This window comes from Sorex fumeus, unplaced genomic scaffold, assembly GCF_029834395.1.
Source record: "Sorex fumeus unplaced genomic scaffold, SorFum_2.1 ptg000265l, whole genome shotgun sequence".
Taxonomy (NCBI): domain Eukaryota; kingdom Metazoa; phylum Chordata; class Mammalia; order Eulipotyphla; family Soricidae; genus Sorex; species Sorex fumeus.
In genome coordinates this window covers 26,588,493-26,603,847 of record NW_026606322.1, presented here as the reverse complement: position 1 = coordinate 26,603,847, position 15,355 = coordinate 26,588,493, and the positions used below count along the sequence as shown (strand labels likewise).

Below are 15,355 nucleotides of genomic sequence, written 5' to 3'. Positions count from 1 at the left end.
CACTCCGGAATCACTCCTGGCAGTGCTCGGGGGACCAAATGGGATGCCAGAGATCGAACCCTGGTCGGCTGCGTGCAAGGCAAATGCCCTCCCTGCTGTACTACATCTGGAAACCACTTGCTTTTCAAGGTGCTGCCCTTGGCCCCCGGGGGCCTGAGAATAGACTTTTCTCCCAGGCCCCTGGGGGACAGCTGTCCTTGTATTTGGAGGAAGTGTCCCTGATGAGGAGGAATTGAACTTCAACTTGCTACGATTGCAGATTCACATCAAGACGGGGGACCCTGTCCGCTGAGGTCCTCTCTGCAGGAAATGTCCCTCCCAGTCCCAGCCTTGGGGCTGCCGTCTCAGACACATGCTAGGTAGCGCTCAGTGAACGAACACGGAGGGCCGGGGGCCGCTTCATGAGTATAGAGCCCCATGGGAAGGCTGCTTTACACAGCTGGGGACTGAGGCTCAGAGAGGTGGAGCAGTGGGCCCAGAGACACACAGCACTGTGCTCCTCAATGGGTTGTTGGTTGCAGCTTCTTTCTGGGATCTCGAGATGGAAAAAGTTTGTCTCCCGACATTTAGCTGAGCACCAAGTGTGCTTCCTTCCATCTCATCTCTCCCTCTTCCTCCCATCCCTCCCCTTCCCCTCCTCCCATCCCTCCCCTCCCCCCCTCCCATGTCTCCCCTCCACCTTCCATCTTTCCCCTCCCCCCTTCTTTCTATCTCTCCTTTTTCTCCTTTCCTCTCCCTTCCTCTCTTCCCCTCCCTCTCTCCCCCTCTCCTCCCTCTGTTACTCTCTCTCCTGTACCGGGGGTCTCAGCACTGAGTTTGCATGCTGGAGGAAAGGTTCAGGCTCCGATCCTGGGAAAGGGACCCTTGTCAGGGGCAGTGAGGACTTCCTGCTGCGAGCCGGGATCGGGCACCTCAGAGCCGGAGGACTCCTGCCTCGGGTGTTCCCAGGGTGCTGGACCCGCTGGGGCTCCGAGGACTGCCCCCCAACAAAGTCAGGAGGTCAGAAGTTCCTTCTCCAGCAGCTCCCACTGAGGGCCACCGGACCCCCTCCCCACCACGGCCCCCAAGGGAGGGGAAACCCCCCCCCGGTCCTGCTCCCAGGACAGATGACATGTAGACTGAGGGCTCGGGCGGGCAGCGTCCCTTGGTCTTACAGACCCCACCTGTTCTGGGGCTTTGGCCTCCGTGGTGGGCAGTGCCGTGGGGCGGGCTGGCGGTTAGCCGGCCATGGGGGTGTGGGGGCGCTGGGAGGGGGGCAAAGGCCCGGGGAAGGTTGTGGGGGAACTTGTAGGTGGGCAGCTGCGGGGGCTGCGGCTGGCCCGGCTGGCCCTTGGCTCCTCACCTTGTCCCTCTCGTAGAACAAAGTCTCCAGGCTGCCCGTGGCCTCAGTGGCATGTTCTGCCTTTGCTTTCCGTCTCCTCTGCCAGCCCCAGCCTTGATTCTGTCCAGGATTCTTCCAGAACCTCAGAGACACAGCAGGACTTTCCTGTTCACTTTCTCCACCATGTGCCAGAAGGGCCAAGCTAGCAGCTTGCCACCTCCCAGGCCCTCAGAGCCTCCCAGCAATGCTCAGGGTCACTCCTGGCTCTGCACTCTGGACTCACTCCTGGCGGTGCTCGGGGGACCTTATGGGATGCCGGGGATCAGAACTCAGGTCGGCTGAGTGCAAGGCAAATGCCCTCCCTGCTGTCCTATCGCTCTGGCCCCAAAGCCTCCTGATTTCTTCAGAGTCTGAAACCACATCCCCTGCACAAACTGTGTAACCCCCCTCTCCCTGCCTTTGGTTGGGAGACAGACATTGGAAATGGACGATTACACCGTTACCAATTCATCATCTCCTTTTGCTTGTTTGCTGCATTTTGGGGCCACATCTGGTGATGCTCAGGGCTGCCACCTGGCTCTGCACTCAGGGATCACCCCTGGAAGTGCTTAGGGGGCCACATGGGGTGCCAGGTATCAAACCCAGGTCAGTTGCATGCAAGACAAATGCCGTCCCCATTGTACTATCACTCCCGCCCCTCATCATCTCTTTTTTAGCTTCCCTGTACACCCCTCACTTCCTACCCTTCACTCCATTGCCCAATTGTTTCTTATTTCTTTTGCATGAACTAAGAAAAAAAATGCTTACTTAAAAAAAGTCAGGGACTGGAGTGATAGTACAGTGGTTAGGGCATTTGCCTTGCATGTGGCTGACCTGGGGTTCAATTCCCAGCATCCCATATGGTCCCCTGAGCACCACCAGGGGTAATTCCTGAGTGCAGAGCCAGGAGTAACCTCTGTGCATCACTGGGTGTGACCCAAAAAGAAAAAAAAATCAAAACTATTTAGTCCCACTTGGAATGTTCTAGAACAGTGCTTAAAATGGGCACTATTGTCCCCCTGGGGGACATGGGATGATCCAGGAGGGGGTGGTGGTTAACTTGGTTGCTATTGGGGGGGTCCTATTTGTTTACTAAAAGAAAGTCATACTTTCTGAGCTGCTGAGTGATTATAATTTTTTTTTTCTGAAAAAGGGACAGCAGAAAAATTAAATTTAGGAACTGTTCTAGAAGGTAGAGGCCAGAAGGAGTCAGTCACTGTCCTGTTCTGCAGGATGAATGGGGACCCGCCAAGACTGCCTCTGGCCAGTCGGGTAGGAACAGAGGCCTCAGGGCCCATTGGGCCCTTGCAGGTCAGAGTCATGTTAGTGGACATGGAAACATCCTTCTGGGATGTTCTCGCCCTGTACTTGACTCAAGTCAATGATGAAGGGATTGCTCGGGATGGGGGACATGTGCTGAAAGTAGATAAAGAACCAAACGTGATAACCACTCAGTATCTGTACTGCAAACCATAATGCCCAGAAGTAGAGAGAAAGTATGGGGGAAATTGTCTGTCATGGAGGCAGGGGGAGGATGGAAAAGGGGGGATACTGGGGACATTGGTGGTGGGAAATGTGCACTGGTGGAGGAATGAGTGTTCGATCATTGTATGACTGAAACTCAAACATGAAAGCTTTATAACTGTAACTCACACGGTGATTCAAAAATAAAAAAAAAAGAAATAAAAACATTTACAGGAAAAAGCTGCCCTCTCCTCCCTCCAATTCTGAATGGAGTGAGGTGTATAAAGAGGAGGTGGGAGAGAGTCTGATGTGAAGACGGGGGTCTCAGTTGCAAACAGAACTTCTCGGAACATTCTGGAGGCATTGTTATTTCTCTTTCAAGAATGGCCATGATGACAGATATAGAAAGGCTGCATTCATTTGTGGTCTACTAAAAATATATATATAGTAGAAAGGTAATATCCAAGACCAGGGAAGGCAAGAGTTAGGAGGACTGGTCAGTGGTTGGAATCTACCACAAGTGTGTGTAGGGCGGAGGGTAGATAAGATAGAAAAGGGACCCAGATGACAGTAATAGCTGGGAATGACCCTGCTGGGCAAGAACTGAGTGTTGAAAGTAGGTAAAGGAGTATACTTGACAACCTTTTAGTATCTGTACTGCAAAGCACAGTGCCCCAAAGGAGAGAGAGAGAGGGAGAGAGAGAGTGAGTGAGAGAGAGAGAGAAGGAGAGAAATGACTGCCATAGAGGCAGGCTGGGGAGGGATGGGGGATGATGGGAGAGAACCCAGGGACATTGGTGCTGGGAAATGTACGCTGGTGGAGGGATGAATTTTGGAACACTGTATGACTGAAACCTAATCATGAACAGCTTTGTCAGGGTCTATCTCAAAGTGATTAAATAAAACAATCTAACAATCTTGGGGGAGAAAAATAAATGACCGTGCTGGGTAGTCAGAAAAGGCGGGTGAAAACGGAGGTCTACGGTGCTGGGTTATCCAGGTGCCTGGGCCATCCCTGAAAATAAAAAAGATGCTCTGATCTCTCCAACCGCTTCATTTGATGTTATCAGAAACACACGCACACAAAATCTCCCCCTGCGGGCTGAGAACCCTGCTGAGAAATTTTAGCCCAGAGTGTAATTAGCCTGAGAGTATGATCAGCATTGGAAAATAAAACACTGCATGATAACACATCCCAATTATGGCAACGGTACCAGCCGTTCACCTTTAATATCTGCATATTTATCCCATCATCTTGTCTGTTAATGAACGCAGCCAAGACGATACTCTGCCTCATTGCCCAATGCTGGGCTGGAGATGGCCTATCTTCACCTTGATTTTTGCTGGCAGCTCGTAGCCCTGAAGCACATTAAAGTAATAAAACCAAGGGGCACAGAGTCCTCGTCCCACTGTGTTCCCGTAACCCCCTCATTTGCAAGAGATCGAGACAGAGAAAATAATTTTTAGGGCAATTTAAGATGAGGCAAGAGTGGATATGGTAATCCTGCTGTATTGGCCATCCTGGCAGCTGGCTGATTCTTCCTGAACGCCCAGCAGCACAGCTGTAGGACACTGGGCTCCGGAACAGTTTGGTTTTCAGGCTGCATGGGCAAAGGGCAGATGTATTGTTTTCATCACCATTCTTTTTATTATTTTTCCCTAGAACAAGCACATTCCACATTTATTTATTTTTATTTTTATTTTTTGATTAGTGAAACACCATGAGGTACAGTTGTAGACTTACATATTTTTGTGTTTGGGTTTTAGTTATACAATGATCAAGTACCCATTCCTCCACCAGTGCCCATTCTCCACCACCAATGAACACAGTAGCCCTCCCACCCCCCCATTCCCCCCACCCCTCCCCACCTCTATGGCAGGGCCTTTTGCTCTCTCTTTCCTTTAGGGACTTTCATCACCATTCTTGAAGATATGGATGCAGTGACCATGTCATCCACTGTTGTCCTGCATCTCTGTCTGATGATGTGTTTGATCCATGTAGCAGTTCCAGGAGAGATCCTGTTCAGAAGTCAAATTTTTTTATTTTTTAAATAGAGACAACAAAGGCATTTTTTTTTGCTTTTTGGTTCACACCTGGAGATGCACAGGGGTTACTCCTGGCTCTGCACTCAGGAATTACTCCTGGAGGTGCTCAGGGAACCATATGAGATGCTGGGAATCGAACCTGGGTGGCCACGTGTGGGGCAAACGCCCTACCCACTGTGCTATTGCTCCAGCCCACAAAGGCAGTTTTTATATTATTTACATTTTAATTAATGTATGTGGTGTTTGGGCCACACCATGGGTTGGCAGCACTTAATTCTGCCTCTGTGCTCATGAGCGACCCCAGGCATTGCTCTAGGGACCATGTACAAGGTGAAGATTGAACTTGGGTCTGCCTTGTGCATGGCAAATGCTTTAACCCCAATTGTCTGTCCCCATATTTATTTTACATTTTGGAGGGATATCCTAAGGGGAGCTCCTGAGGAGATTGGGAGAAGCGGTGGTGATTCTTAATCAACCGGGAGGGTAGGGAAAGGGTGGACCACATTCGTGAGGCGTGGCCAGTTGGGAGCTCAGGCTGAAATGGATCCGATGTGAGAATTTCTGTGAGGGTGGGGATGAGGCAATTCAGATGTATGAAGGGGCACAGGGCTAGCGCCCAAGGAAGCAAGGCATGTGTGTGTGTGTGTGTGAGAGAGAGAGAGAGAGAGAGAGAGAGAGAGAGAGAGAGAGAGAGAGAGAGAGAGAGAGAGACAGGGACCTGCAGCTCAGAAGCAGCTGAACTGAGTTTGTCTTCAGAAAAGAAGATCGAAGGCTGGAGCAATAGCACAGTGGGGAAGGCGTTTGCCTTGCAAGCATATGACCTGGGTTCAATCCCTATCATCCCATATGGTCCTTCCAGCACTGCCAGGAGTGATTCCTGAGTGCAGAGCCAGGAGGAACCCCTGAGCCTTACTGGGTGTGACGCAAAAAGCAAAAAAATAAATAAAAGAAAAATGAAAGAAAAGAAAAGAAAAATAAATAAGACGGGGGCTATTGGTAAGCTACTGGCATCAATGGTAAAGGGGAACTTAAGACTCTGAACCACGTTCTCAACACCCGCTTAGCAGATAGAGGGGACTCAGGTCCAACTGCTGGGAAGGAAGGGGCGTGACTCAGACTTTCCACCCTATTGTTCTCTTATCTTTTGGTTTGGGGCCACAGCCAGTGGGGCTCAGAGCTTACTCCTGGGTTTGCACATAAAGGGTCATCTCTGACAGTGCTCGGGAACCATAGGAGGTGCTGGGGATCAAACTAGGGTCTGCAGCATTCAAGGCAAGCACCTTGGCCTCCGGATAAACCACCCTCCTATGTCTGTTTTTGTTTATTATCATTATTTTTGTTATTTTAGTTTTTGGAAGTTTGGTTCACAGCAGGCGGGACTTGGGGTAACTCTGCTGGGGTTTGCTCCCTGCAGTGCTCAGGGAACAGAGGATGGCAGATTTTCTCCGAATCTCTTCTTCCTTAGAAAAAAGAAAACACAGACCAAACCTCCCACACCCTTCCCTAACCCCCCTCTTACGCCCCTACCGCCCTGTGCCCCCACCCCCCCACCCCTGTTTCCCCAGCAGCTGACAGGATTCAGGAAATGGCAGAATGAACAATTTCACCCGGGTTGCCACCCAAGAACAGCCTCCCTGGCTCCTGATCAAGCTGCTTAACAGCCATGATCCCAAAGGCTCAGGAACAAATCTCAGAACCCAGCAGGTCTTGACAGAAATCCCTCCAGATTTTATTGTTAAAATTTCGGAATCCCCAAATTGCGTGGCCACTACTGTGGCCACATGACACCATATGTTATTCATAACCAGCAGTAGAAAACACATTGTCTATGGTTGCATTTTCAGCAGATCTGAGTGTTGGGGTAAAATCTCAAATAATAATGGTGGGTCTGGTGTTGAAATATTGAATGTAATCAAAGTAGAGAGAGAGTAATGTGGAAATCATCTGCCCCACAGGTTGGGGGAGGGTGTGGGATGGAGGGTATACCGGGGTTTTTGGTGGTAGAAAATGGGCTCTGGTGAAGGGACGGGTGTTTCATCATTGTATGACCGAGACTTAAACCCAAAAGCTTTGTAGTTACTCTCACAGTGATTCAATAAATAAAATTATAAAAAATAAAAAAAAATGTAAGGTGGAGTTCATGCCCAATTTAACCAGCCTAATCAGTGGCTGAATAATTAGCAACACTCCTACATTAAAAAAAAAAAGGAAAAAAGATGAACAATTTCAATGGGAAACACTTGACTTGGACCCCTGAAAAAGGCAGCGCAAGGTTGAAGGCGTGGTGCAGTGTAATTGCTCTCCGGAGCCCAGGCAATGAGTCGCCGCTGCAGAAGGACCCCAGCCTGGACACACGGCTCTTTGTGGGGTTGAGAGGTCCAGCTCCTGGCCAGCCGGCCATGAACTCTGGAGCTCAGGGGCATTTGGCTGCGTTCAGCATGAGTTGTTCACCGCATCCCCAGGTTAGTCAGACAAGGAAGAAAGAGCGAGGGAACAGTTACTCGACTCTGCAGAACTATCTTAGACTTTCCCGGGCTTAGTGTAACCACTAGGAAAGTAAGAGGTTTAGAGGCTGGCGAGCAAGTCAGGACTGGCCGAAATATGTGGCTTCGTGTCGCTCGCCTTTCTTTTATCTCTCCTGTCTCCCTGTTCTGGCTAGACTCTGCCCAAACCTGCAGTCCTCAGCAGAGGTGCCCTGATTTAAGGGGGATTTTCGCAAACCTCGGGGACTGTATAGGGTCTGCTCGGGTGCAGGGTGAGGAGGTCACCTGAGAAGTGACCAGGGAGTGATGGGAGGTGGGAGAGGCAGCTGGGCTGATGCCCTGGACCTGCCTCCGGAGGCCATCATGTCCTGCCCTCTGGGACCATGCATGTGTTTCTGAATAGGGGCAGATGGGCCGGACCTGTGAGGTGGGAGGGTCTGTTTGGTCATCCAGGTGTGGGGATGGGCTGAGAGGGGGCAAGACAAACAGTCAGGAGGCTTGTTGGGGAAACCAAGGCTGGGCGGTGGCATCACAGCGCAAAGGAGGCAGAGAATTGCTGCCCAGACTGTCCCGTCCGTTGCAGGTCACTGGAAACAAGAGTGGCGTTAGGTTGCCCAGGAGGGGCTCTTCCAGGATCCTAACTCTCCTTCCCCAACATCCAGGCTCCCAACAAATTCACAGAACTCACCAATGGGGAAGCTTCAGATCCTCCCCGCTAATAGGTACATAGTGGAGGGGGCCAGGGAGGGGTGGAGGGGAGCAAAGGAAGAGCCAGAGCTCAAGAGATGATGGGTTCAACCATCCGAGTCTCTGGGTGCCTCCATATGTGGATGATTGACCTTTCCACATGTCTCCTCAACTTCACACCTATGTGGACTGTGCTAAACCAGAATGCCTGGTCAGTGTCATCAGCCCATTAGCATTTGGAGACTTGAACTGCTCGGCTCCATCCTCTGACATTAGCATGCATGTCCTGGCCTTCTCTCCTGGTCATGGCGGGGTTAGGATCATGCTTCTGGGCAACGCCCCCATTCACCCCCCTGTTCTCTGCATCTCTCTAGCTTGGTGGCAATAGTGGTGTGGTGGGGGGTGCGTGGAAACACTTGTTAAAAACTCAGTTTCCTGGGGGCCCTTTGCAAGCCCTCACAGAATCTAACTCTTAAGAAAAAATTTCAGAAGCAAGCAAGAGTGACTTTGCTGAGTTTGGGGTATTGGGATTTCTGAGTCTTGGGTCTTGAAGTCAAGCATAGAGGAAAATGCCTTGAGACACTACCAGTTGAATATGTTCATGCTGGCATCACAACACAGATAATTTGACATTTCTGCCATTCCAGAAGCTCCCTGCCATGGAGCCAGAGAGATGGTGCAGTAGGTAAGGTGTGACCTGTTCAAGGCTTCCATCCCTGGCACCACTATGTTCCCCCCAGTAATCACCAGGCGTGGTCCCTGAGCACAGCCAGATGTGGTTCCCCCGATAAAAAACAAATCACTTAATCACTTAATCCCCGTTATTCATCGATTTACTTGAGCGGGTGCCAGTAACGTTTCCATTCATCCCGGTTGCGTGCTAGCATAGCCCAATGGTATCTGTTCGTTCTAGGAACATGCAGAGCCTCAAACCGATCATTCAGGGTCTTGACGAAGAAGTCTGACCATCTTGTAGGTGGGCGTCCACGTGATCTTTTGATGTCCCGTGGAATCCAATCAGTAATGGCTCTAGTCCAGCGGTTGTCTGTAAACCTCATTACGTGTCCAGCCCATCTGATTTTTGATGTCTTGGCAAATGAGACAGCGTCCCTGATTCTTGAGCGTTGACGAAGATCAGAACTCCGGATTCTATCTCTCATTTGAGTGAATTGTGATATTCCAAGCATAGCTCTTTCAATTCCTCTTTGAGAGACCCGAATAGCGTTCTCATCCTGTTTTCGTAGGGCCCAGGTCTCTGAGGCATATGTTAATGCAGGAAGAACAGTGGAATCAAAGAGATGTGCTCGTAGTTGGAGGTTCTTTGTCCTTTTAGTTATTTCTTCAACGTTCTTGAAGGCATTCCAAGCCGCTCTCTTCCTCCTGCGCAGCTCAGGTGCCAGGTCATTCATCATGTTGATTTCTCGACCTAGGTATATATAACTGTTGCATTCGGAGATGGTGGTTCCGTTGAGAGCGAATGGAGCGTCAGGAACAAGGCTGTTTCTCATAAACATTGTCTTCGTAAGATTCAGCTGTAGTCCGACCTTTTCACATTCATGGTTAAAGTCGTTCAGCATTTGTGCCCCTTGGCTGATGTTTGGTGTTATTAGAACGATGTCATCAGCAAAGCAGAGGTGGTGTAGTTGCCGACCATCTATCTTCACTCCCATTCCTTCCCATTCCAGTCGTCGCATGATGTTCTCGAGGGTGGCACTGAAGAGTTTTGGTGAAATGGTATCACCCTGCCGAACCCCTCTCTTGATATGGATGATTACTTCTTTGAAGAATGGTGAGATCTTGGTAGTGAATCCACAATAGAGCTCACGAAGGATCCTGATGTATTGAGTTCGTATGCCCTGATTGGCTAGGGCTTCCATGACCGCTTCCGTCTCAACAGAGTCAAAGGCCTTCTTTAAATCAATGAACAAATAACCAATAACAAATAATACAAATAAACATAAATAAAAAATAAACAACAAAAAAACCCAGTAACAAAAAAGAACAAATAACCCCAACAAAAAAATGACTCCCTCAAAACAATAACCCAAACCTCCATAAAGCTCCCTTTCTCCCCCCCAGATATCACCCAGTTTCCAGCATAACTTACTCTGAGTTCCATCATGGAAACAAATTTTCCTATGTGGAAACTTTATCTAGTTTAACTTGTTTAAGACACTTGAATTTGGTTTCTGTCTCTTAGTGTTGTGTATGTGAGATTCATCCAAATTGTTGCTTGTAGTAAATTCTTTCCCATGGGGGTTAATGTCCATCTCATTACACACACGTCCTACAACTTTATTATACTGTTGATGGTATTTGGGCTGTTATTAGGGTTAGTTGATCAATGGAAACTGCTAAGAACATTTCTATGAACGATGGTGTGTGTGTGTGTGTGTGTGTGTGTGTGTGTGTGTGTGTGTGTGTGTAAGCACACACAACCATAAGCTCTCATTTATATTGTAAGTGGGATTTCTAAGTCTTGGGTATATGTTGAGCTCTGGTACTTAACTGCGAAACAGTTTCTAAGTAATTAAACCAATTGGCATTCTACTCAACAATGAAAGAAAATTCAGTTAGTTGCTCTGCATCCACATATGCATTTGGTATTGTCAGAACCAGAAGTCAGAATGCAGGCATCTCTGTGTGTTTTCAAACCTTGCATTGCCCTCTTGAGCAAATGAATGCAGACACTTTTCATTGTGCTGGTTGGTAATTTGGATTTTCTCTTTTATAAACAGGGGGATCAAGTCGTTTTAAAACTGGGTTCTGGGTTCTCTTCTCCTCTTAACTTGCAGGGGCACTTTGTTCTTAACAACCCCTCCAGGCCATTTAAGAAAAGGGATTTGGGGGCTGGAGGGATATTCCAGTAGGCAGCGTACTAGTCTTTCAAATGGCTGACCTGTGTTTGGTCCCTTGCACCCCATATGGTCTCCTGAGATGCACCAGGAATGATGCCTGAGCATAGAGCCCTGAAGAATAATCCCTAAATATCACTGGATATGGCCCCAACACAGAACAAAAGAAAACCAAATGAAATGGAATGTCAGAGACCACCCCTCAGAAGTTTCCCTTACCTTGAGATCTCTCTTTCTCTCTTCAGTTTCCAAACTCACTCTCTGCCTGCATCCTTTAGACAATGGATCCCATGCTTTCTCCTCCATCCTCCTTAAACCATGTAATGGCAGACATGAACTTTGTGGACGAACTACAGCAGCCGTGGTTCTTTCTGCCCCTAAAATTGACTGATTGGGTGTTCTTGGTCTGGGGAGGTAAAGAGCTCATCCTAGGTCTCTTTGCCTCTGCAGAAACATTTTTATTAGCTCTGTCTCCTTCTCAGCCCTGTGTGGCACAAAGAAAGGCGGGAAGAGAAAGGCGAGTTGGAATTTCCTTGTTACCTGTGAGTCTCTCTGTCTTGCAGGACTGTCTGTGAAAGCCCATACTTCCCGCTCTCTCCCACATGCCTGCCTTTGTCCTCTGCCAGGCAGGATGGACACAGGATCTTTGGAGAGTGTAGGGTGGTGACCTGCTGTGGGCCAATAAGGAAGAAGTATTTTATGTACTTCTATTCTTTGTTTTTTTTTTTGTTTGTTTTTTTGTTTTGTTTTGTTTTTTGCTTTTTTGGGTCACACTCAGCGATGCTCAAGGGTTACTCCTGGCTCTGCACTCAGGAATTACTCTTGGCAGTGCTTGTGGGACCATATGGGATGATGGGAATTGAACTTGGGTCGGCTACGGGCAAGGCAGATGCCCTACCTGCTGTGCTATCACTCCAGCCCCTGTCCTTCCATTCTTTTGTTTGTTTTTTGGGGCCACACCTAGCAGTACTCAGGGTTTATTCCTGGATCTGTGCCCAGGGATCACTCCTGGCAGTGTTCAAGAAGCCATATTTGGTGCTGGGGATGGAACCCAGGCAGCCCCATGTAAGAGAAGTGCCTTAGCCACTGTCCTAGCTCTTTGGTGTCTGTCATTCCTTTCTTGATACCAACTATGTGATCATCTACATTCTTAGACCTCATGTCTCTGTCACCCTAGGAGTCGGACAGAAGGATATTAAATTCCAGAGTCTCGGGGAATCTCAGAACTCCTAAGAGCCAAGGTCACATTCTGTAGACAAACATGGAAGCCTCTACCGAGAGGGTGTCATGGAAGGAGGGAGTGATGGTCTGTTTTTAAGAAAGTCCATCCCGGAGAGTGGTGTGTTGCTTCTGGAATGGGTCTAGCTAGAGAGAGACTAGAAGGTGTCCAAGGGATGAGCAAACGAGATGACAACAAAGATGATCACTTGTTGCTTCCCTCGGCTGTTCAGAACCCAGCGTAGCAGGGAATGATGAGGTGGTAGGAGAGAAGAATGCTATGGGCAGTGAGTGTGTGTGTATGTATATCTGTCACATGCCCACTCCATCACTCTGCCATCTACCCACCACCTGCCACCTACCTGGCTTAGAGGTTTGGTCAAATGACCTTGGAAGAACATTTACAATTATAATTACAATTAACAAAAAGCCATAGTGATATTGTGTGTCTGTGTGCCTGTGTGTGTGTGTGTGTGTGTGTGTGTGTAGTGTGATGACATTTATAGTTAAGAGAATGACTTCCAATAAAAATTCTTTACCTCCACTTATAGGCTGGCTATGATGGTGAGAGTATTGGAAATTGCCCGTTTTCTCAGCGTCTCTTCATGATCCTTTGGCTAAAAGGTGTTATATTTAATGTGACAACAGTGGACCTAAAAAGGTAAGGCAAGGTTTCAGCATCACGGGAATACTGTATCTGTACACACAGGCACACACATGTGTATCCACACACACAAAGCATGTGCATGTACAGGGACACACGTATATAGAATCACACATTCACCTCCACACACATGTACACAGACACATCCAGAGAACATACATAGACATGGACATATCAACACATACCCTGGAGCACTGTAGCACTGTCCTCCCGTTGTTCATCGATTTGCTCGAGCAGGCACCAGTAACGTCTCCATTGTGAGACTTGTTGTTACTGTTTTTGGCATATCAATACATCACGAGGAACTTGCTAGGCACTGCTGTGCAGGCAGGATACTCTCTGTACCTTGCCGATCTCTCCGAGAGGGATGGACGAACTGAACCCGGGTCAGTTCGAACTGAACCCTACCTGCTGTGCTATCGCTCCAGCCCAACTCATCCCATATACACATATTCCCATGTATACAGACACATCCACAAATATACATAGACACACAGACACATCTATACATTTCCACACATACCCATATGTATATACTCACACATACACATACACAGATGCATACAGACATGTACCACATGCAGTAACATAAACTCATATCCATGTTTGTCCACATATATACACTCACACATGGACACTGAGAGACACAGAGCCACGTACCTACATATCCATGCATTCCCAATGCCTACACTTACACAAACACACATGGTGTATTCACAAACATAAACACACATACGTGTATTAACACACACACGTGCACACACACAGTCTGAGGGTCTTGAACCTGCACATCTCTAGTCAGGTTCCTGAGTTGGAGCTTGAGTGTGGATACAGCATTCCTTAGGGAGTGTCAGACAGAATCAGGAAGGAGGAGGGGTTGGGAGTACCTAGGTACCTGCTCCCCCCGCCCCAGTTTCTGGCCAGTGAAGAGCCTCGAAAAGCCCGTCTGAGTCCCACTCCTGGTGAGAGGCAAGGATGCCTCCACCTCCGCCATTTCATGGTCAGTGTCACCTCTCATGGTCAGTGACACATGCTCAGTGTCATGGTCAGCGGGATGGCCTGGAGAGCAGCGTTCTCTCAGGCAGGGCAGGGAGACCTAGTGCACCCACTGCACATGGGCTTTAACGTTCCCTTCCAGGAAGCCCGCTGACCTTCAGAACCTGGCTCCGGGAACCAACCCCCCCTTCATGACTTTTGATGGTGAAGTGAAGACAGACGTGAACAAGATCGAGGAGTTCTTAGAGGAGAAGCTGACTCCCCCGAGGTAGGACTCGTGACATGCCCTCCTCGATGGGGCCCGTTGTCCTGTGGACACCGGCCACACTCTCTGCTCTTGTCGCTTTGCATGTTTGGTTTCCCACATCATGGAGCTGGCTCTACTGTTCCTCAGGCTCTGAAGAAAGCAGGGCCAGCTTAGAGTGCTCAAGGGAAGCAGGCCGGGGTTTCTTTGCAGAGACACTGGGGAGGGCAGCGTGGATAACCATTCCTTGGGCGACCTTCTAACAGATAAGGGAGCGTGTACTCCCATGCGACAGATGTGGGTACTGGACCCCAAGGGCACCCTGTGGTCTGTCACCTTCTTTTCAGTAAAGGTAAAGGTAAAGGTAAAGGCCCTCCCGTTGATCATCGATTTGCTCGAGCGGGCCCAGTAACGTCTCCATTGGAGACTTTGTTGTTACTGTGTCTGGCATATCCAATACTCTCGGTAGCTTGCCGGGCTCTCCGAGAGGGGCGGAGGAATCGAACTCGGGTCGGCCATGTTGGCCGCTTGTAAGGCGAACGCCCTACCCGCTGTGCTATCGCTCCAGCCCTAAAGAGGGTGCTAAAACCAGCAAAGTCATGTGGGGTCCTGTGTCCCAGGATGAGAGCAATTGGACTAGAACTTTCCCCCGATGCTGTGTTGATTCCTCAGTCAACAGACAAAAAGATTCAGGTCAGAGTTATCCAGGGTAGGATGCTTGCCTTGCACATGGCCAACCTGGGTTTTTTTGTTTTGTTTTATTTTGCTTTTTGGGTTACACCCCAGTGATGCACAGAGGTTACTCCTGGCTCATGCACTCAAGAATTACTCCTCGAGGTGCTCAGGGGACCATATGGGATGCTGGGAATTGAACCCGGGTTGACTGTGTGCAAGGCAAATGCCCTACCTTTTGCTCCAGCCCCCAACCCAGCTTTAATCCCTGGCATCTCATTTAGTCTTCTGAGCCCTGCCAGGAGTGATCCCTGACCACAGAGCCAGAAGGAAGTCCCGAGCACCAATGGGTGTGGCACTCCCCCCTCCCCCCAAATAAAACAAAGCAAAAGATTGGGGGAAACACCTAGGGGAAGCTTTATTTTTATATCACCTCCCCGCTCTCCCACCACCATAGTGTTAACCTACCTCACACATTGCTTATCTGTAATACTCCAATGTTTAATTTTTAAAGATATCCTAAGCTGGGCACCCAACACCCAGAATCGAACTCAGCAGGAAATGATGTGTTTGCCAAATTTTCAGCATTTATTAAAAATACCAAGAAGGATGCAAATGAGAGTAAGTAACTTTTTCCCTCTTCCTGGTGTGTGCGTGTGTGTGCGC

The 15,355-nt window shown here is 48.9% G+C and overlaps 1 protein-coding gene across 1 annotated transcript in view; it reads left to right on the top strand.

Moving 5' to 3' along the window:
- The window catches only part of CLIC6 (chloride intracellular channel 6), a 60,901-nt gene that overhangs the window by 33,491 nt on the left and 12,055 nt on the right, over positions 1–15,355 (top strand). Inside the window, exons 3-5 of the mRNA XM_056109154.1 lie at positions 12,665–12,774; positions 13,916–14,041; positions 15,204–15,310. Coding sequence (XP_055965129.1) covers positions 12,665–12,774; positions 13,916–14,041; positions 15,204–15,310 — 343 coding nt within the window. The remainder of the gene's footprint in view (positions 1–12,664; positions 12,775–13,915; positions 14,042–15,203; positions 15,311–15,355) is intronic.